At 47.6% G+C, this 20,953-nt stretch overlaps 1 protein-coding gene across 1 annotated transcript in view; it reads right to left on the bottom strand.

Moving 5' to 3' along the window:
* Nucleotides 1–3,456: 3,456 nt before the first annotated feature.
* The window catches only part of prkrip1 (PRKR interacting protein 1), a 31,789-nt gene continuing 14,292 nt past the window's right edge, over nucleotides 3,457–20,953 (bottom strand). The window contains exons 4-6 of the mRNA XM_072469125.1: nucleotides 19,060–19,145; nucleotides 13,341–13,408; nucleotides 3,457–4,023 (exon numbers count right to left, since the gene is read on the bottom strand). Coding sequence (XP_072325226.1) covers nucleotides 3,926–4,023; nucleotides 13,341–13,408; nucleotides 19,060–19,145 — 252 coding nt within the window. The 3' untranslated portion in view covers nucleotides 3,457–3,925. The remainder of the gene's footprint in view (nucleotides 4,024–13,340; nucleotides 13,409–19,059; nucleotides 19,146–20,953) is intronic.

Genomic DNA, 20,953 nt, shown 5'->3' with positions numbered 1-20,953 from the left:
TTGTGCTCACTGACAGGTACATGGTGCCTTGATTCCATGACGGAGTGGATGATTGAGCGGAACTGTATTGCAAATTTACAAAGCCTCCGGGTTAGCGAGAGTACTCCCATTTACGTCAGGTGGTAGAGGGGTCAGGTTCCATCCCAGCCGGCCCCAGCGCGCCTCGAGAGATGGGAGCGCTATCTTTGAATACTAGGTTGACATCCAGGGACAGTCCCTGCCCCCATCATCAGTAAATGGGGGTCTTTAGTACTGATTGCAGCGCACCTGTAGATTAAAAAAAAGTGTGATCAAGGCAAAACCCCCAAAGCTGCTCTTCGTCAATAAACGGCTCAAGAATCTCACAAATGAGACTCAAGTTAGTATTTTCTCTGGGCACAGAGACAAACAGATTAAGTTTAGTGGAAATGGGGAAGGAAGACTAGCAGGTGTAAGAGGTCACATATGCAAGTCATTGGAAGCACAGGGGTAAAAAGCAATTAAAAAGATGAATAAAATATTGGGCTGCTTCAGAGTAAGAAATAAATCATTTATTTCGGCAGTGTGTTTGATTCTGGGTCCTCATTTGAGGAGGGGTATACTGGCTTTCGAGAGCAACAATTCACCAGGGTAACACCAGGGATAAAAGGGATTAGCGAAGAGACGGGGCAAGCATGGGTTGACTCCCTCCCAAAACAGAGCTCTATCTCGCTCCTCTCTTTTTAACAAGAATCCCTTCAACCAAGGTTTTACTCCTTGGAATGCCCTGCCTGCAACAGTAGTGGACTCGCCAACATTAAGGGCATTTAAATGGTCATTGGATAAACATATGTATGATAATGGAATAGTGTAGATGGGTTAGATTGGTTTCACAGGTCGGCGCAACATCGAGGGCCGAAGGTCCTGTACTGCACTGTAATGTTCTATGGTCTTTCTCTGCACTCTCCTCTCCCCGATCTCCGATTTGATCCATACTCTTCCACACTCAATGCACAATGACCCTGGCGACGAGATGTAGAAAAGATGCATAAAATACTGAAGGGAACGAATGTCTCACTGTCTGCTTTGGCTCAGTAGGCTCCCTCACAAAGAGTGAAAGGGAATAAACATATCCTGACTAAGAGTTGAGAATGTGAAGCATAGGACTATAGCAGTCAATTGGATGGCGATGTTTAAAATGGAAACATCGCTTAGCTGAGCAACAAGGTGGTAGAGAGGGAGCAGCGAAGCAGGCTCACTCCTGCTGCTAACACCCTGTGACACCCAATTCACAACAGCAGTCAGGTCCTCTGCCCAACCATCAGCTGCTTCATCAACAACCTTCGCTTCATTAAAAAGTCAGGAGTGGGGATGCTCACTGATGATTGCACAATGTTCTGCACCATTCATGCCTCCTCAGCTAGTGAAGAAACCCATGTCCAAATGCAGCAAGACCTGGACAACATTCAGGCTTGAGGGTCAATAAATGGCAAGTAACATTCACGCCACACAAGTGCCAGGCAACGACCATCTCAAAAAAGAAAGAATCCAACTACCTCTCCCTGACATTCAGAGGCATTATCATCACTGAAACCCCCACTATCAACATCCTGGGGGTGGTCACCATTGATCAGAAACTGAACTGGACTAGCCGTTAGAATTTACAGTGAAGGAGGCCATTCAGCCCATCGAGTCTGCACCAGCCCTTAACCCCACACCTCCACCCTATCCCCATATCCCAGTAACCCCACCTAACCTTTTTGGACACTAAGGGCAATTTAGCATGGCCAATCCACCTAACCACATCTTTGGACTTGTGGGAGGAAACCGGAGCACCCGGAGGAAACCCACGCAGCTACAGGGAGAAAGTGCAAACTCCACACAGTGACCCAAGCCGAGAATCAAACCTGGGAGCCTGGAGCTGTGAAGCAACCGTGCTGACCACTGTGCTACCGTGCTGCATACAAATACTGTGACGAACAAGTCAGAGGTTGGGAATTCTGTGAAGATTTACTCACCTCCTAAGTCTGCCAACCATCCACAAAATACAAGTAGGGAGTGTACTGGAATACTCTCAACTTGCTTGGATGAGTGCAGCTCCAACAACACTCAAGAAGCTCAACACTATCTAGGACAAAGCAGCCCTCTTGATCCCCACCCCATCACAGTAGCAGCAGTGTGTACCATCTACAAAATGCATTGCAGGAATAACCAAGTCTCCTTAGGCAGCACTTTCCAAAACCACGACCACCTAGGACAAGGACATCAGATGCATGGGGACACCACCACCTGCAGGTTCCCCACCAAGTCACATGCCATATTGACTTGGAACTATATTGCTGTTCCCTTTCAGTCAGACGGTCACAATCCTGGCACCACCCTCCATCCTAATAGCACTGGAGGTGTACCTACACCAGATGGACTGCAGTGGTTTAAGGAGCGGCTCATCATCACCGGCTCAAGGCCTACTATGACTGGAAGACTTCATGAATATGTAGGAATATTGGATTCTAAGCATTGGGGAATTTAAGGGTTTAAAGCCTGGGGTTAGAATGTGTTTGATTGCCATGGTCATGATTTTTTAAAACATAATTCTGTTTTGTAGGGCCTGGGTGCTTTTAGAGTCACAGAATCATACAACACAGAAAAGGCTCGACGGCCCAAGGCGCCTGTCAAAAACACCCACCTAACCATTCTAATCCCATTTTCCAGGACTTGGCCCATAGCCTTGTATGCCCTGGGATTGCAAATGCACATCTAAATACTTCTTACATGTTGTGAAGGTCTCGGTCTCCACCACTGTTTCAGGCAGCGAATTCCAAGCACCCACCACCCTCTGGGTAAAAATGTTTTTCCTACACATCCCCTCTTAGCAGCCAGAAGAATGAAATTGACAAAGGAATGTGTTTTTCTGTCTGGACTAATGGACTGTGGTTTGACTGGGAAAGTCCCTGGGGAGTTGATGTGCTTTGCAGCCTGCAGAGATCATTTGTTTTTCAGCTTGGGGAGATGAGGTCATTGCTGGGTGGAGCCAAGGAATGTAGAGAGACATTTTGAAAAGCTTTCGAGACGAGTTTTTGGAGAGAGTTGAATTCTGATCTGCCAGACATTGAGTCCACAATTCTTCCACAGCAAAATAGATTGAGAGCTGTATGTTGATTTTATTATTGCGTAATGGGAAATTGAGTAGTAATGTTTAAGGGATTCTGTTTGGGTGTGAAGTTAAAAAATCTTTGGGTTGTGGGGGCGAAACCCACGCAAACACGGGGAGAATGTGTAACCTCCACACGGACAGTAACCCAGAGCCGGGATCGAACCTGGGACCTCGGCGCTGTGAGGCAACAGGGCTAACCCACTGCGCCACCGTGCTGCCCTAAAGCCCTATTTCTTCTTGCAATGGTTTCAGTCCAGTGTCTCAGCCACAGTTGGGGTCTGGTCTTTGATCGTAATACTATTAGGGATGAGAAATGCTCACATTACATGAAAGAAAAAAAGAAGTTATGCCAGTTTTATACTTTATTTGGAGTTAAATCTTCTTACAAAAGACCTTTAAATAGGCACAAGATACACACATGAAATCTATAGTCGTGTCAAACGTTTTACTCACACTTTATGTTAAATACACTATACAACAGGACTAAGCGATGCATTTTCCATTTGAATATCAAATGTTCCAGAATAATTATCTTCACACAAAATTGAAAGGTAGATATTTTGCTTGTCCAGTGTTTAGAAAAGGCAACTTGGGTACAAAGTGAGAAAGCAAATTGCTGCGGGTACTGGAAATCTGAAATTAAAAGAATGCTTTTGACAACATTGACTTAGTTTTCCGCTCCCTGGATGCTGTCAGGCCTGCAGAGCACTCCCAGAAAATGTTATTTTGGGTTCAGAAGTATCTGATCAACAAACCTTCCACAATCACACATTCCAGTGTTGAGGTTGAGATGTTGTTTCATTAGGGCTCAGGTCACCGACCACCCATCACAAAGCTGGATTCTTCACAATCGTCCACCTTCTCACTTGGGTTTTCCACCTCTTCTTCACTGCTGGAATTTTCAGCAGATCCTAGAGCGCAGGTTGGAAAGGTTATATCTGAACTCTCAGAAGGACACTACAATCTGAGTTTAACCCTTTTCCTCCTTGCAATTCAAGGTTTAAAAAAAACTCCCAGAATATTTGTTCACATAAATCAATGCCGTTCTTACCCATCTGCCTAGCATAACTTCAATGAAATCTGCTCAGCGAACAATCGTTTTCCAAGTTTAAGTACAAACAAGAAGGGGATTGCTGCCTGTTGGCCCTTTTCTTCCTCAGAGGTAAATAAATTATAAGCTTCTGTCAGAAAGTTTCTAAAGTTCAGTCGCTATCTCACTTACTTTGATAGAATTTGGACACACCAAGTATCATTGTTGATGAAGAGATGGGACAGCCTGTTGCACAAGCTGGAGTGTGGGGTTGCAGTTGGTTACCTCTTTGAATTAGGTCTGGGTCTTTCAAAAGGCTGAGTTAGAGGGCTGAATTCTCCGGTCCCCCAGCTGCATGTTTCTCGGCAGCATGCCATTTGCTGGAGGTGGGATTCTCTACTACTGCTGCTTGTCAATGGGATTTCCCATTGGCGTCACCGGGAAACCCACGGGTGGGGATGCGCTGCTGGGTGGGAACAAAATCCCAATGGCTGGAGAATTTTGGCTAGAGTTAAAACACAAATAGAGATCCTCAGAAACAACTAAGGTTAATCATGCAGTTGTGAAATGCCTACTATGCAACTTTTCTGTCAAGATCTTTGCATGGCTGAAGGAAGGAGAATGAAAATATGCTGAGAATTTGGATGGGTGCAATTTCCGTATTGTAATGAATTGCTATCTTTCTTTTCCTCACTTCATATTGAATTCTGATATTTTTTTTTTAAATTTTAGGGTTGTCAAATTTAAACCCAAGACATAGACAGAACAGAGACAGTCAGAGAGACCTCGAGACAGACCGTTGGACATCCCAAGACAGACAGTGGGACAGACCGCGGGACCACCCGAAACAGTGAGACAACTAATGATGGTAGAAAAATATACCACGTTTAATGAAGTTTTGTGGACATATTTTGTGGCAGGAATCTTATTTTGAGCTCTGGATTTGAGTTTGAAAGAAATAAAATTAATGGGTGGACAAATGTTTTTCAAAATTCCAAGTGATTTGATTGGCTCAAGCTTCAATCAGGTACAAGTGGAGACGTTTGCCGATATCCGGGTGGCAGTGCGTTAGAAGTCTGAGCTTTAGCAAATGGGGGTCCTGCTTCAAACTTAATTCATTCACATACCTGTACAATAACTAACTTCTCAACCTCCCATTAAATATCAAATGTCGGTGTGCCTCTAAATTGGGAACATAAAGCACATTGAAACATCATAATTCAGACCAGGCCTCACCTCCATTAAGGAGTCACATTAGGATTGCCTTCTAGTAAATAAAGAGAAATAAACATTCCTTAAGCATACCTTATGATGAAAGGTCATGATTTGAAACATTAACTCTTTCTATTTCTATCCCCATAGATGCTGCCCTACCTGCTGAGCATTTCTGCTTTCAAAGAACAAAAGAACAGTACAGCACAGGCCCTCCAAGCCTGTACCGGTCATGATGCCAACCTTGGCCAAAACCCTCAGCATTTCCTTGTGCAATATCCTTCTATAACCATCCTATCCATGTGTTTGTCAAGATGCCTTTTGAACACCGTATCTGCTTCCACAACCTCCCCTGGCAAAGAACAAAACAAAGAAGTACAGCACAGGAACAGGCCCTTCTGCCCTCCAAGTCCGTGCCGACCATGCTGCCCGACTAAACTACAATCTTCTACACTTCCTGGCTCCGTATCCCTCTATTCCCATCCTATTCATGTATTTGTCAAGATGCCCCTTAAATGTCACTATCGTCCCTGCTTCCACCACCTCCTCCGGTAGCGAGTTCCAGGCACACACTACCCTCTGCGTAAAATATCCGTCTCGCACATCGGACCTTAAACCTATGCCCCCTGGTGACTGACCCCTCTATCCTTGGGAAGAGTGCTTGCCAATCCACTCTACTCATGCCCCTTATAATCTTGTAGACCTCTATCAGGTCACCCCTCAACCATCATCTTTCTTTTTTTTCCATAAACATTTTATTGAGGTATTTTGTGGTATCACAACAACACAATAAACAATGTACATGAAACTATAAACATATTGCAAAAGCCGTCTCCCTCCCTTACAGGTCCCACCTTTATTAACCCCCTCCTCTAAGCTAAACTAACCCCCCCCCCCCCTTCAGCTGACAATTAATTTTCTGCGAAGAAGTCGACGAACGGTTGCCACCTTCGGGCGAACCCTAACAGTGACCCTCTCAAGGCTAACTTGATTTTCTCCAAACAGAAAAAGCTAGCCATGTCAGATAGCCAGGTCTCCGACTTCGGGGGCTTAGAGTCCCTCCAAGCTAATAGTGTCCGTCTCAGGGCTACCAGGGAAGCAAAGCCCAGAATGTCTGCCTCTTTCTCCTCCTGGATTCCCGGGTCTTCAGACACCCGAAAATCACCACCTCTGGACTCAACGCCACCCTTGTTTTTAACCCCGTGGACATGACATCTGCAAAGCCCTGCCAAAATCCCCTAAGCTTCGGACATGCCCAGAACATGTGGACATGGTTCGTTGGTCCTCCTGCACATTTTGCACACCTGTCTTCCACCCCAAAGAATCTGTTCATCCGGCCACTGTCATGTGAGCCCGGTGAACAACCTTAAATTGTATCAGGCTGAACCTGGCACATGTTACAGGCGTTGACTTGACTCAACGTGTCCGCCCATAGACCATCCTCTATCTCTCCTCCCAGCTCCTCCTCCACTTGTGCTTCAGCTCCTCGGTCTGCGTCCCCTCTGACCCCATAAGTTCCTTGTAAATGTCCGAGACACTCCCTTCTCCTACCCACCCTCTGGAAACTACCCTGTCCTGAATCCCCCTTAGCGGTAGGAGTGGGAAGGTTGACACCTGTTTACGTAGGAAGTCCCGCCTTCAGTTACCTGAATTTGTTTCCCCTCGCCAACCCAAACTTCTCCTCCAGCGCCCTCAAACTCGGAAAGCTCCCCTCTATAAACATATCCCCCATCCTCTCAATCCCTGCTCTCCGCCATATCCGGAACCCCCCCATCCATACTTCCTGGGGCAAACCGGTGATTATTACAGATTGGGGACCAGATCAATGCTCCCTCTGCTCCCGCATGTCTCCTCCATTGCCCCAGACTCTCAGGGCTGCCACCATCATGGGGCTGGAGGAGTACCGTACCAGCGGGAACGGCAGAGGTGCAGTTACCAACGCCCCCAAACTGGTGCCCTTGCATGAAGCCGCCTCCATACGCTCCCATGCTGACCCCTCCCCCACCACCCACTTCCTGATCATGGCTATATTCGCCGCCCAGTAATAGTTACTAAAATTTGGCAGCACCGCTCGCCATCTCCCCGACTCCGCTCAAGCATTACGCGGGGTCTTGCCCGCCCAAACAAAGCCAGAGATCACTTTGTTGAGCCGTTTAAAAAAGGACCGAGGAATATAGATGGGGACACATTGAAACATGATCAGGAATTTCGGGAGGACCGGCATCTTCACCGTCTGCACCCTCCCAGCTAATGACAACAGGAGCTCATCCCATCTCCGAAAATCGTCCTTCATTTGGTCTACGAGCCGGGCCAAGATTTAATTTATGCAGCCGGTCCCATTCCCGCGTCACTTGAATGCCTAGGTACCCAAAGCTTCCCCCTACAAATCTAAACGGCAGCTCCCACAATCGCCTCTCCTGTCCCCTCGCCTGGATCGCAAACATCTCACTTTTCCCCATATTTAGCTTATACCCCGAAAAACGGCCAAATTCCCCTAGAATCCTCATGATTTCTTCCATCCCCTCTGATGGGTCCGATACAGACAGAAGCAGGTCGTTTGCATAGAGCAAGACTCTGTGCTCCACCCCCTCCCCCTTGAGGCTCTCAGAGCAATTGCCAACGGCTCAATAGCTAGAGCGAACAACAGTGGGAAGAGGGGGCATCCCTGCCTCATTCCCCGGTGCAGTCTAAAATAGACCGATGTTGTCCTATTTGTCCGTACACTTGCCACAGGAGCCTGATACAGCAACCTGACCCAGTCAATAAAGCCCTGTCCAAATACGAACCGTCCCAGTACCTCCCACAGATAATCCCATTCTATCCGATCAAAAGCCTTTTCTGCATCCATTGTGATCACTACCTCCACCTCCCTATCTTCCGGGGGCATCATGATCACATTTAACAGCCTTCTTACATTGGTCACCAACTGCCTACCCTTAACAAACCCCATCCGGAACACAATCCTCAATCCTGGGCCGGATACAACAGTCCGTACTTCACCTTATTCTTAAAAAGGATCAACCTAATCTGGTTGAAGCCTGCTCTTCTCCTGGCCACCTCCACACTCGGGGTCTTGGTAGACCCGCAGGATACTATTGTCCCACTTACAGCTCCGTGTCTGCTTGGCCCACTGTAGAATGCGCTCCTTATCCAATTACCTGTGGAATCTCATCACCATTGCCTTTTGGGGGGGGGGGGGGCGCCCTCCCGTTCGCGGCTTCCTCGCGAGTGCTCTATGAGCCCTGTCCACCTCCAAGGGTCGGGAGAATGCCCCATCCCCCAGCAGCTTCTCAAACATGTCTGCGATGTATGCCCCAGCGTCCGCTCTTTCGGACCCCTCAGAGAGCCCAACAATTCTCAAGTTCTGCTGGCGGGACCTATTTTCTAGTTCCTCCACCTTCTCCAGGAGCTTCTTCTGCTGGTCTCTCAGTATCCCCACCTCCAACTCCACCGCAGTTTGATGTTCCTCCTGCTCAGCCTTCTCCACATTCTGGAATGCCCGATCTTGGGCGTCCGATCTAAGCTCCAGCTGCTCAATCGACTCTTATATCGGGTCCAAGCAGTCCCGTTTCTGCTTAGCAAAGCCTTCCTGAATAACTTGCATCAGCTGCTCCGTTGACCCGTGTCGACAAACCAGAGGTCCGGTCCTCCGCCATGCTGTCTCCCGCTGCAGCTTCAGCCCAAGCCTTCTCTGTCTTTCTGTTCCTGCCTTTACGAGCACTTCTAGTCCTTTTCTCCATGCACCGATGTGAGAATTCAGCACACAATTGCCTCTGTCTTCAGTTTTACAGTTCAAGTCCGGTCGAAAATAGTGAGAAAAGGTCCAAAGGTCCGACCCGAGCAGGAGCCACCAAATGTGCGATTTACTCCTTCATAGCCGCCACCGGAAGTCAACCTCCGTCTTTCTAATGAAAACAGTCTTGAGTCTATTCAGCCTCTCCACAGAGCTAACACCCTCCAGACCAGGCAACATCCTGGTAAACCTCCTCTGCACCCTCTCCAAATCCTTCTGGTAGTGTGGCAACCAGAATTGTGCGCAATATTCCAAGTGCGGCCGTACCAAGGTTCTATACAACTGCAGCATGAATTGCCAGTTTTTATACTCTGCCCCATCCAATGAAAACAAGCATTCCTTATGCTTTCTTGACTACCTTGCCCACTTGTGTTGCCACCCTCAAAGATCTGTGGACCTGCACGCCCAGATCTCTCTGACTTTCTATATTCCTAAGAGTTTTACCATTTACGGTACATTTCACCTCTATGTTAGACCTACCAAAATGCATTACCTCACATTTGTCCGGATTAACCTCCACTTGCCATTTCTCTGCCCAAGTCTCCAACCTATCTATGTCCTGCTGTATCTTCTGACAATCCTCAACACTATCTGCCAGTCCACCAACCTTGGTGTCATCCACGAACTGATTCATCAGACCAGCTACATTTTCCTCCAAATCGTTATGTACACCACAAACAACGGAGGCCCAAGCACCGATCCCTGTGTAAAACCACTAGTCACAACCTTCCATTCAGAAAAACACCCTTCTACTGCTACCCTTTGCCTTCTGTGACCGAGTCGGTTCTCTATCCGTCTTACCACCTCACCTCTGAACCAGTGTGACTTCATCTTTTGTACTGGTCTGTCATGAGGCACCTTGACAAAGGCTTTACTGAAGTCCATGTAAACAACATCCACCGCCCATCCCATATCAATCATCTTTGTCATCTGCTCAAAAAACTCGATCAAGTTAAGTGAGGCATGACCGCCCCTTCACAAAACCATGCGTCTATTGCTTATGAATCCATTTGTTTCCAAATGGCTTTTAAATCCTGTCCCTGAGAATTCTCTCCAATAATTTACCTACTACCGATGCGAGGCTCACCGGCCTACAGTTTCCAGGATTATCCCTGCTACCTTTCTTAAACAGCGGTACAACACTAGCTATTCTCCCATCCACTGGGATCTCACCTGTAGCCAATGAGGATACAAAGATGTCAGTCAAGGCCCCAGCAATTTTTTTCCATTGCTTCCCTCAGTATTCTGGGATGAATTCCATCTGGCCCAGGAGAGTTATCTACCTTAATATCTTTTAAAAAGACCCAACACCTCCTCCTTTTCGATGTTAACATGATCCAGACTGTCCACACACCCTACCCAAGAATCAACTTTCACAAAGTCCCTTTTTTAGTGATGTGGAGATGCCGCCGTTGGACTGGGGTGAGCACAGTACGAAGTCTTACAACACCAGGTTAAAGTCCAACAGGTTTGTTTCAATGTCACTAGCTTTCGGAGCGCTGCTCCTTCCTCAGGTGAATGAAGAGGTATGTTCCAGAAACACATATATAGACAAATTCAAAGATGCCAAACAATGCTTGGAATGCGACCATTAGCAGGTGATTAAATCTTTACAGATCCAGAGATGGGGTAACCCCAGGTTAAAGAGGTGTGAATTACAACAAGCCAGGACAGTTGATAGGATTTCACAAGCCAGATGGTGGGGGATGAACGTAAGGTGACATGAATCCCAGGTCCCGGTTGAGGCCGCACTCATGTGTGCGGAACTTGGCTATAAGTTTCTGCTCGGCGATTCTGCGTTGTTGCACGTCCTGAAGGCCGCCTTGGAGAACGCTTACCCGGAGATCAGAGGCTGAATGCCCTTGACTGCTGAAGTGTTCTCCGACTGGAAGGGAACATTCCTGCCTGGTGATTGTTGCGCGATGTCCGTTCATTCGTTGTCGCAGCGTCTGCATGGTCTCGCCAATGTACCACGCTTCGGGACATCCTTTCCTGCAGCGTATGAGGTAGACAACGTTGGCCGAGTCGCACGAGTATGTACCGCGTACCTGGTGGGTGGTGTTCTCACGTGTAATAGTGGTATCCATGTCAATGATCTGGCACGTCTTGCAGAGATTGCCATGGCAGGGTTGTGTGGTGTCGTGGTCACTGTTCTGAAGACTGGGTAGTTTGCTGCAAACAATGGTTCGTTTGAGGTTGCGCTGTTGTTTGAAGGCAAGTAGTGGGGGTGTGGGGATGACCTTGGCAAGATGTTCATCGTCATCAATGACGTGTTGAAGGCTGTGAAGAAGATGACGTAGTTTCTCCGCTCCGGGGAAGTACTGGACGACGAAGGGTATCCTGTCGGTTGTGTCCCATGTTTGTCTTCTGAGGAGGTCGGTGCGGTTTTTCGCTGTGGCACGTTGGAACTGTCGATCGATGAGTCGAGTGCCATATCCCGTTCGTACGAGGGCATCTTTCAACGTCTGTAGATGTCTGTTACGCTCCTCCTCGTCTGAGCAGATCCTGTGTATACGGAGCGCTCGTCCATAGGGGATGGCTTCTTTAATGTGTTTAGGGTGGAAGCTGGAGAAGTGGAGCATCATGAGGTTATCCGTGGGTTTGCAGTAAAGCGAACTGCTGAGGTGACCATCCTTGATGGAGACGACTGTGTCCAAGAATGCAACTGATTTTGGAGAGTAGTCCATGGTGAGTCTGATGGTTAGATGGAACTTATTAATGTCATCGTGTAGTCGTTTCAGTGATTCTTCGCTGTGGGTCCAAAGGAAAAAAATGTCATCGATGTATCTGGTGTATAACGTCGGTTGAAGGTCCTGTGCGGTGAGTAGGTCCTGTTCAAACTTGTGCATGAAGATGTTGGCGTATTGGGGTGCGGATTTGGTCCCCATGGCTGTTCCGTGCGTCTGGATGAAGAACTTGTTGTCGAAGGTGAAGACGTTGTGATCCAGAATGAAGCGGATGAGTTGCAGAATTGCGTCTGGAGATTGGCAGTTGTCGGTGTTGAGTATGGAGGCTGTTGCAGCAATGCCGTCGTCATGGGGGATGCTGGTGTAGAGTGCCGAGACGTCCATTGTGACGAGGAATGTTCCTGGTTCAACTGGTCCATGGGTGCTGAGTTTCTGTAGGAAGTCCGTCGTGTCGCGACAGAAGCTGGGCGTACCTTGTACGATGGGTTTCAAGATGCCCTCGATGTAGCCAGAGAGGTTCTCACACAAGGTCCCATTGCCTGAAACGATAGGGCGGCCTGGTGTGTTGGCCATATGTATTTCTGGGAGGCAGTAGAGATCTCCAATACAATCAAGTACGTGGGATGAGAGCACGTAGGGTGCTCTGAAGATCTGGATCCAAGGTCTTGATCAGTCTGTTAAGTTGGCGGATGTGTTCCTTGGTCGGATCTGCGGGTAACTGTCTGTAGCGTTCTTGGTTGTTCAGTTGTCGGTATACTTCTTTGCAGTAGTCCGTTCTGTTCAGTACGACAGTGGCCCCTCCTTTGTCTGCTGGTTTGATGACGATGCTGCGGTTGGTCTTGAGAGCGTGGATGGCATTGCGTTGTGCTTGGGTGACGTTCGGGGTTGTCTTGTGAATGCGACTGATGAATCTGGCATTGACGCGACTCCTGACGGCTTGAGCATACATGTCGAGTCTAAGGCAGCGGCCTTCCGGAGGGGTCCAATGCGACTCTTTCCTCTTCGGTTGCCGCACCGCAGATCTCTCGGTCTGCTGTTCTGGTTCATTGATAGTCTGCTTGGGTTCGCTGTTGGCCTCTTGGGGTCTGTGGAAGAATTCCCGGAGCCTCATTCGCCTGATGAATTCCTCCGTGTCTGCCGCGAGACTGATGGGGTCCATTTTGGTGGTGGTGCAGAAATTGAGCCCTCTGCTGAGGACTTCGATTTCGTCTGGTTGAAGGGTGTACCCTTTTTAGTGAACACTGATGCAAAGTATTCATTTAGTACCTCGCCCATTTCCTCTGGCTCAACACATAGATTCCCCCCACTGTCCTTAAGTGGAGGGGAATTTTCATTTCTTAAGCAGTTCGAGGAGCAGCAACAAAGTCACAAATCGGGTAACATGGATTTGGCTGAACCCTTTGGCAATCACTGTTCATCAAATCAACCCGGGGAGGAACAAATCTGAATAAATGTCCTGTGTTTTTGACACAGACTGGAATGGATTACAATTTGAGCAAAACTCACCCTCTTCAGTTTTTGTCAGCTCCTTCTTGGCTTTCTTTGCCAACATTTTCTTCTCCTTTAACTTCTGGCTGTAATGAGGAAAATAACTTGAAATATAAGGAGCAAATTGCGAACTCAGAATTAGAACATAGAACATAGAACGATACAGCGCAGTACAGGCCCTTCGGCCCACGATGTTGCACCGAAACAAAAGCCATCTAACCTACACTATGCCCTTATCATCCATATGTTTATCCAATAAACTTTTAAATGCCCTCAATGTTGGCGAGTTCACTACTGTAGCAGGTAGGGCATTCCACGGCCTCACTACTCTTTGCGTAAAGCACCTACCTCGGACCTCTGTCCTATATCTATTACCCCTCAGTTTAAAGCTATGTCCCCTCGTGCCAGCCATTTCCATCCGCGGGAGAAGGCTCTCACTGTCCACCCTATCTAACACCCTGATCATTTTGTATGCCTCTATTAAGTCTCCTCTTAACCTTCTTCTCTCCAACGAAAACAACCTCAAGTCCATCAGCCTTTCCTCATAAGATTTTCCCTCCATACCAGGCAACATCCTGGTAAATCTCCTCTGCACCCGCTCCAAAGCCTCCACGTCCTTCCTATAATGCGGTGACCAGAACTGTACGCAATACTCCAAATGCGTCCGAACCAGAGTTTTGTACAGCTGCAACATGACCTCCTGACTCCGGAACTCAATCCCTCTACCAATAAAGGCCAACACTCCATAGGCCTTCTTCACAACCCTATCAACCTGGGTGGCAACTTTCAGGGATCTATGTACATGGACACCTAGATCCCTCTGTTCATCCACACTTCCAAGAACTTTACCATTAGCCAAATATTCCGCATTCCTGTTATTCCTTCCAAAGTGAATCACCTCACACTTCTCTACATTAAACTCCATTTGCCACCTCTCAGCCCAGCTCTGCAGCTTACCTATATCCCTCTGTAACCTGCTACATCCTTCCACTGTCGACAACACCACCGACTTTAGTGTCGTCTGCAAATTTACTCACCCACCCTTCTGCGCCTTCCTCTAGGTCATTGATAAAAATGACAAACAGCAACGGCCCCAGAACGGCCCCTTGCGGTACGCCACTTGTAACTGAGCTCCATTCTGAACATTTCCCATCAACCACCACCCTCTGTCTTCTTTCAGCTGGCCAATTTCTGATCCACATCTCTAAATCACCCTCAATCCCCAGCCTCCGTATTTTCTGCACTAGCCTACCGTGGGGAACCTTATCAAACGCTTTACTGAAATCCATAAACACCACATCAACTGCTCTATCCTCGTCTACCTGTTCAGTCACCTTCTCGAAGAACTCGATAAGGTTTGTGAGGCATGACCTACCCTTCACAAAGCCATGCTGACTATCCCTGATCATATTATTCCTATCTAGATGATTATAAATCTTGTCTCTTATAATCCCCTCCAAGACTTTACCCACTACAGACGTGAGGCTCACCGGTCTATAGTTGCCGGGGTTGTCTCTGCTCCCCTTTTTGAACAAAGGGACCACATTTGCTATCCTCCAGTCCTCTGGCACTATTCCTGTAGCCAATGATGACATAAAAATCAAAGCCAAAGGTCCAGCAATCTCTTCCCTGGCCTCCCAGAGAATCCTAGGATAAATCCCATCAGGCCCTGGGGACTGATCTATTTTCAGCCTGTCCAGAATTGCCAACACCTCTTCCCTACGTACCTCAATGCCATCTATTCTAATAGCCTGGATCTCAGCATTCTCCTCCACAACATTATCTTTTTCCTGAGTGAATACTGACGAAAAATATTCATTTAGTATCTCGCCTATCTCTTCAGACTCCACACACAACTTCCCATCCCTGTCCTTGACTGGTCCTACTCTTTCCCTCGTCATTCGCTTATTCCTGACATACCTATAGAAAACTTTTGGGTTTTCCTTGATCCTACCTGCCAAATACTTCTCATGTCCCCTCCTTGCTCATCTTAGCTCTCTCTTTAGATCCTTCCTTGCTACCTAGTAACTATCCATCGCCCCAACTGAAACTTCACACCTCATCTTCACATAGGCCTCCTTCTTCCTCTTAACAAGAGATTCCACTTCTTTGGTAAACCACGGTTGCCTCGCTCTACGCCTTCCTCCCTGCCTGACCGGTACATACTTATCAAGAACACGCAGTAGCTGATCCTTGAACAAGCTCCACTTATCCAGTGTGCCCAACACTTGCAGCCTACTTCTCCAACCTATCCCCCCCAAGTCATGTCTAATGGCATCATAATTGCCCTTCCCCCAGCTATAACTCTTGCCCTGCGGTGTATACTTATCCCTTTCCATCATTAACGTAAACGTCACCGAATTGTGGTCACTGTCCCCAAAGTGCTCTCCTACCTCCAAATCCAACACCTAGCCTGGTTCATTACCCAAAGCCAAATCCAACGTAGCCTCGCTTGTTGGCCTGTCAACATATTGTGTCAGGAAACCCTCCTGCACATACTGTACAAAAAACGACCCATCTAATGTACTCGAACTATATCTTTTCCAGTCAATATTTGGAAAGTTAAAGTCTCCCATAATAACTACCCTGTTACTTTCGCTCTTACAAAGAACAAAGAACAAAGAAATGTACAGCACAGGAACAGGCCCTTCGGCCCTCCAAGCCCGTGCCGACCATACTGCCCGACTAAACTACAATCTTCTACACTTCCTGGGTCCGTATCCTTCTATTCCCATCCTATTCATATATTTGTCAAGATGCCCCTTAAATGTCCCTATCGTCCCTGCCTCCACTACCTCCTCCGGTAGTGAGTTCCAGGCACCCACTACCCTCTGCGTAAAAAACTTGCCTCGTACATCTACTCTAAACTTTGCCCCTCTCACCTTAAACCTATGCCCCCTAGTAATTGACCCCTCTACCCTGGGGAAAAGCCTCTGACTATCCACTCTGTCTATGCCCCTCATAATTTTGTATACCTCTATCAGGTCGCCCCTCAACCTCCTTCGTTCCAGTGAGAACAAACCGAGTTTATTCAATCGCTCCTCATAGCTTATGCCCTCCATACCAGGCAACATTCTGGTAAATCTCTTCTGCACCCTCTCTAAAGCCTCCACATCCTTCTGGTAGTGTGGCGACCAGAATTGAACACTATACTCCAAGTGTGGCCTAACTAAGGTTCTATACAGCTGCAACATGACTTGCCAATTCTTATACTCAATGCCCCGGCCAATGAAGGCAAGCATGCCGTATGCCTTCTTGACTACCTTCTCCACCTGTGTAGCCCCTTTCAGTGATCTGTGGACTTGTACTCCTAGATCTCTTTGACTTTCAATACTCTTGAGGGTTCTACCATTCACTGTATATTCCCTACCTGCATTAGCCCTTCCAAAATGCATTACCTCACATTTGTCCAGGTTAAACTCCATCTGCCATCTCTCCGCCCAAGTCTCCAGACAATCTAAATCCTGCTGTATCCTCAGACAGTCCTCATCGCTATCCGCAATTCCACCAACCTTTGTGTCGTCTGCAAACTTACTAATCAGACCAGTTACATTTTCCTCCAAATCATTTATATATACTACAAAGAGCAAAGGTCCCAGCACTGATCCCTGTGGAACACCACTGGTCACAGCCCTTATCCAGGATCATCCTCGCCATCCTTTCCTCTACATCCCTAGAACTATTTGGAGGCCGATAGAAAACTCCCAACAGGGTGACCTCTCCTTTCCTGTTTCTAACCTCAGCCCATACTTTCTCGGAAGAAGAGTCCCCATCTAGCATCCTCTCCGCCACCGTAATACTGCTCTTGACTAGCAGCGCCACACCTCCCCCTCTTTTGCCTCCTTCTCTGAGCTTACTAAAACACATAAACCCCGGAACCTGCAACATCCATTCCTGTCCCTGCTCTATCCATGTCTCCGAAATGGCCACAACATCGAAGTCCCAGGTACCAACCCATGCTGCCAGTTCCCCTACCTTATTTCGTATACTCCTGGCATTGAAGTAGACACACTTCAAACCACCTACTTGAACACTGGCCCCCTCCTGCGACGTCAAATCTGTGCTCCTGACCTCTATACTCTCATTCTCCCTTACCCTAAAACTACAATCCAGGTTCCCATGCCCCTGCTGCATTAGTTTAAACCCCCCCAAAGAGCACTAACAAATCTCCCCCCCAGGATATTTGTGCCCCTCAGGTTCAGATGTAGACCACCCTGTCTGTAGAGGTCCCACCTTCCCCAGAAAGAGCCCCAGTTATCCAGAAATCTGAATCCCTCCCGCCTGCACCATCCCTGTAGCCACGTGTTTAATTGCTCTCTTTCCCTATTCCTCATCTCACTATCACGTGGCACGGGCAACAACCGGAGATAGCAACTCTGTTTGTTCTAGTTCTGAGCTTCCATCCTAGCTCCCTGAAAGCCTGCCTGACATCCTTGTCCCCTTTCCTACCTATGTCGTTAGTGCCAATGTGGACCACGACTTGGGGCTGCTCCCCCTCCCCCTTAAGGACCCGGAAAACACGATCCGAGACATCCCTTGCACCTGGGAGGCAACATACCAAACGTGAGTCTCTCACGCTCCCACAAAATCTCCTATCTGTGCCCCTGACTATCGAGTCCCCAATTACTAATGCTCTGCTCCTCTCCCCCCTTCCCTTCTGAGCAACAGGGACAGACTCCGTGCCAGAGGCCCGTACCCCATGGCTTACCCCTGGTAAGTCCCCCCCCCCCACAAGTATCCAAAGCGGTATACTTGTTACTCAGGGGAACGACCGCAGGGGATCCCTGCACTGACTGCTTTTTCCCAGTCCCTCTTACAGTTACCCATCTATCTCCAATCTTTGGTGTAACTAATTCCCTAAAGCTGCTATCTATGACCCCCTCTGCCTCCCTAATGATCCGAAGTTCTTCCAACTCCAGCTCCAGTTCCCTAACTCGGTCTTGGAGGAGCTGGAGATGGCAGCACTTCCTGCAGGTAAAATCAGTAGGGACACTAACGGCATCCCTCACCTCAAACATCCTGCAGGAGGAACATTGCACTCCCTTCCCTGCCATCCCTCTAACTTTCTACCAAGATCTGGCTAACAACTAAATTACATTAAATTGTTGATTAATTCTTCCGAACCCAATTAAAATCCTATGCTTATAGCTAGTATGTGACTGGTTAGATTGGCCAGTGATGGGCTGCAAGTATCTCTGCAATCAATTGCTTTTCCCCTGTGCTGAATCCAAGTGAATCCCTGCTCAGTGAACAAGCAATATCATTCAGGCTCTTGCCAACTTTGGCTGCAGTGTCTAACCTTGGTCCCAACTAATGAGGATCCAACGCTGGTTCAAAACAGACTATAACAATTACAGACAACCCTGGCTGAGGTCAGCTAACTCCACACGTGGAGTGGATTGACCCCATGACCTTTTTACTCTAAGTAGATTACCCAGTGATCCAGTGGAGGACCCATTATAGTAATTACAGAGAAACTCCTCAAATCTATGGGCCGGTTTCTCCACCCGATGACCGGAGAATCCCACCCGAGATCAATGGGGTTCTCCATTGTCGGCGCCTTGCCCGTGGCGTACTTGCGGCAGGCAGGGCAGAAGAATCCAGCCCTATAACAGAAATAAAATAAAACATGTATGACAGGATGACTACTCTGATCTCGCACTGCACCAATTCCATTGAATCCAGTGGAAATAAAATGGGAACGTGTTAAAAACTGTTGCATTCCAACTGCTTTTACCGTTTCTTCCTGCGTTTCTCGGTCTTCACTTCAGCCACTCTCCGATTACGGTCTAATTTTGTCTGGAATTCGTCCTCTAGACGTTGCTGTAAAGTAATGAATCCTCAGGTGAATCATGTAGTCAAACAGAACAGTGTCACTTCCAGCAGCTATCTCAAAGACAATTGCATGTTTAATATCATTGCAAGAGCCGATAGGCTGAAGCTTGTTCTCCTCTCCAATGTTTTCGGCATCTAAATTTTATTGCAAAGAACAGAGTACAGTCTCAGACTTTTAGAATTACAACCCTTGCTAAATTACAGCAGCCATATTAGCCACATTGAGATGTCAAGTCCCAGTATGGAAATATCTATTAAGTTTCACCCCACCTCATACAGCAGGCAAATTGGGTTAAGACCAACATGTTCACTATAAGTGGTAAAGACTATTTATTTTATTTTACAGAATACACAACATACGGGCCACTTAGATGGAAAGCAAAGTTACTCAGCTTTTCTTCTGTCACTTATGTGAAGAAATAACAGGATCACCTTCCTCGTATTATCAGAAGCCAGTCATTGGACCTATTGTGAAGACTCTGCATTTTGTTAGCCACATTAGAGAAACCTCATTTGTCTGAATTTCCCAGTCTGTCTACAGGGGCTGGTTTAGCACAGTGGGCTAAATAGCTGGCTTGTAATGCAGAACAATGCCAGCAGTGTGGGTTCAATTCCCGTCCCGGCCTCCCCGAACAGGCGCCGGAATATGGCGACTAGCGGCTTTTCACAGTAACTTCATTGAAGCCTACTTGTGACAATAAGCGATTATTATTATTGTTATTATGTTCTTACTTCCTGAACCACTCTTTGAAAGACCTCAATTGGTTTTGTACCATTGATCTTCTGGGTTTGTAGCATTTCACATCCGAACAGTTTCCCGATTCATAGTTCTGATGATGAGACATTGTCCTCCCACTGGAAATTAAACCCAAAATAGTTTGTCATTTCCCTTCATTATATTAATGAACCTCTCTGGTGCAGCAAGTTACACAGTCTATCACAACTCATTCTCTCCTCACAGGTGTTACCCCCACCTAGATCGGCAAGGTGGCACAGTGGTTAGCACTGCTACCTCATGGCGCAGAGGACCCGAGATCAATCTCGGCCCTAGGTCACTGTCAGTGTGGAGTTTGCACATTCTCCCCGTGTTTGCGTGGGTCTCACCCCCACAACCCAAATGATGTGCAGTCTAGGTGGATTGGCCACACTAAATTGTCCCTCATTTGGATATTTGATATCAAGAAACGGCTGAAGGCACTGGATTCAGGGCTTTGGGCCCTGACAATATCCCGGCAATAGTACGGAACAGTACGCAATAGTACGGAAGACTTGTGCTCCAGAGCTTGCTGCACCCCTATCCGAGCTGTTCCAGCACAGCTACAACACTGGCATCTACACCGCAATGTGGAAAATTGCCCAGGTGTGCCCTGTACACAAGAAACAGGACAAATCAAACCCAGCCAATTACCACCCTATCAGTCTACTCTCTATCATCAGCACAGTGGTGTAAGGAGCTATCAACAGTGCTATCAAGTAGCACTTACTCGGTAATAACCTGTGCACGGATGCTCAGTTCGGGTTCCGCCAGGGTCAGAGCTCCTGACCTCATTACACCCTTGGTTCAAACATGGACAAAAGAGCTGAATGCCAGAGGTGAGGTGCGAGTGACTGCCCTTGACATCAAGGCAGCATTTGACAGAGTATTGCATCAAGGAGCCCTAGCTAAACTGGAGTCAATGGGAAAACTCTTCCCGCTGGTTGGGTCATACCCAGCACAAAGGAAGGTGGTTTTGGTGGTTGGAGAGCAATCATCTCAACTGAAGGAGTTCCTCAGGGTAGTGTCCTAGGCCCAGCCA

The sequence above is a fragment of the Scyliorhinus torazame genome, chromosome 12 (assembly GCF_047496885.1).
Source record: "Scyliorhinus torazame isolate Kashiwa2021f chromosome 12, sScyTor2.1, whole genome shotgun sequence".
Taxonomy (NCBI): Eukaryota; Metazoa; Chordata; class Chondrichthyes; order Carcharhiniformes; family Scyliorhinidae; genus Scyliorhinus; species Scyliorhinus torazame.
The sequence above is the reverse complement of the archived record's forward strand: the minus strand, read 5'-3'. Positions and strand labels throughout refer to the sequence as shown.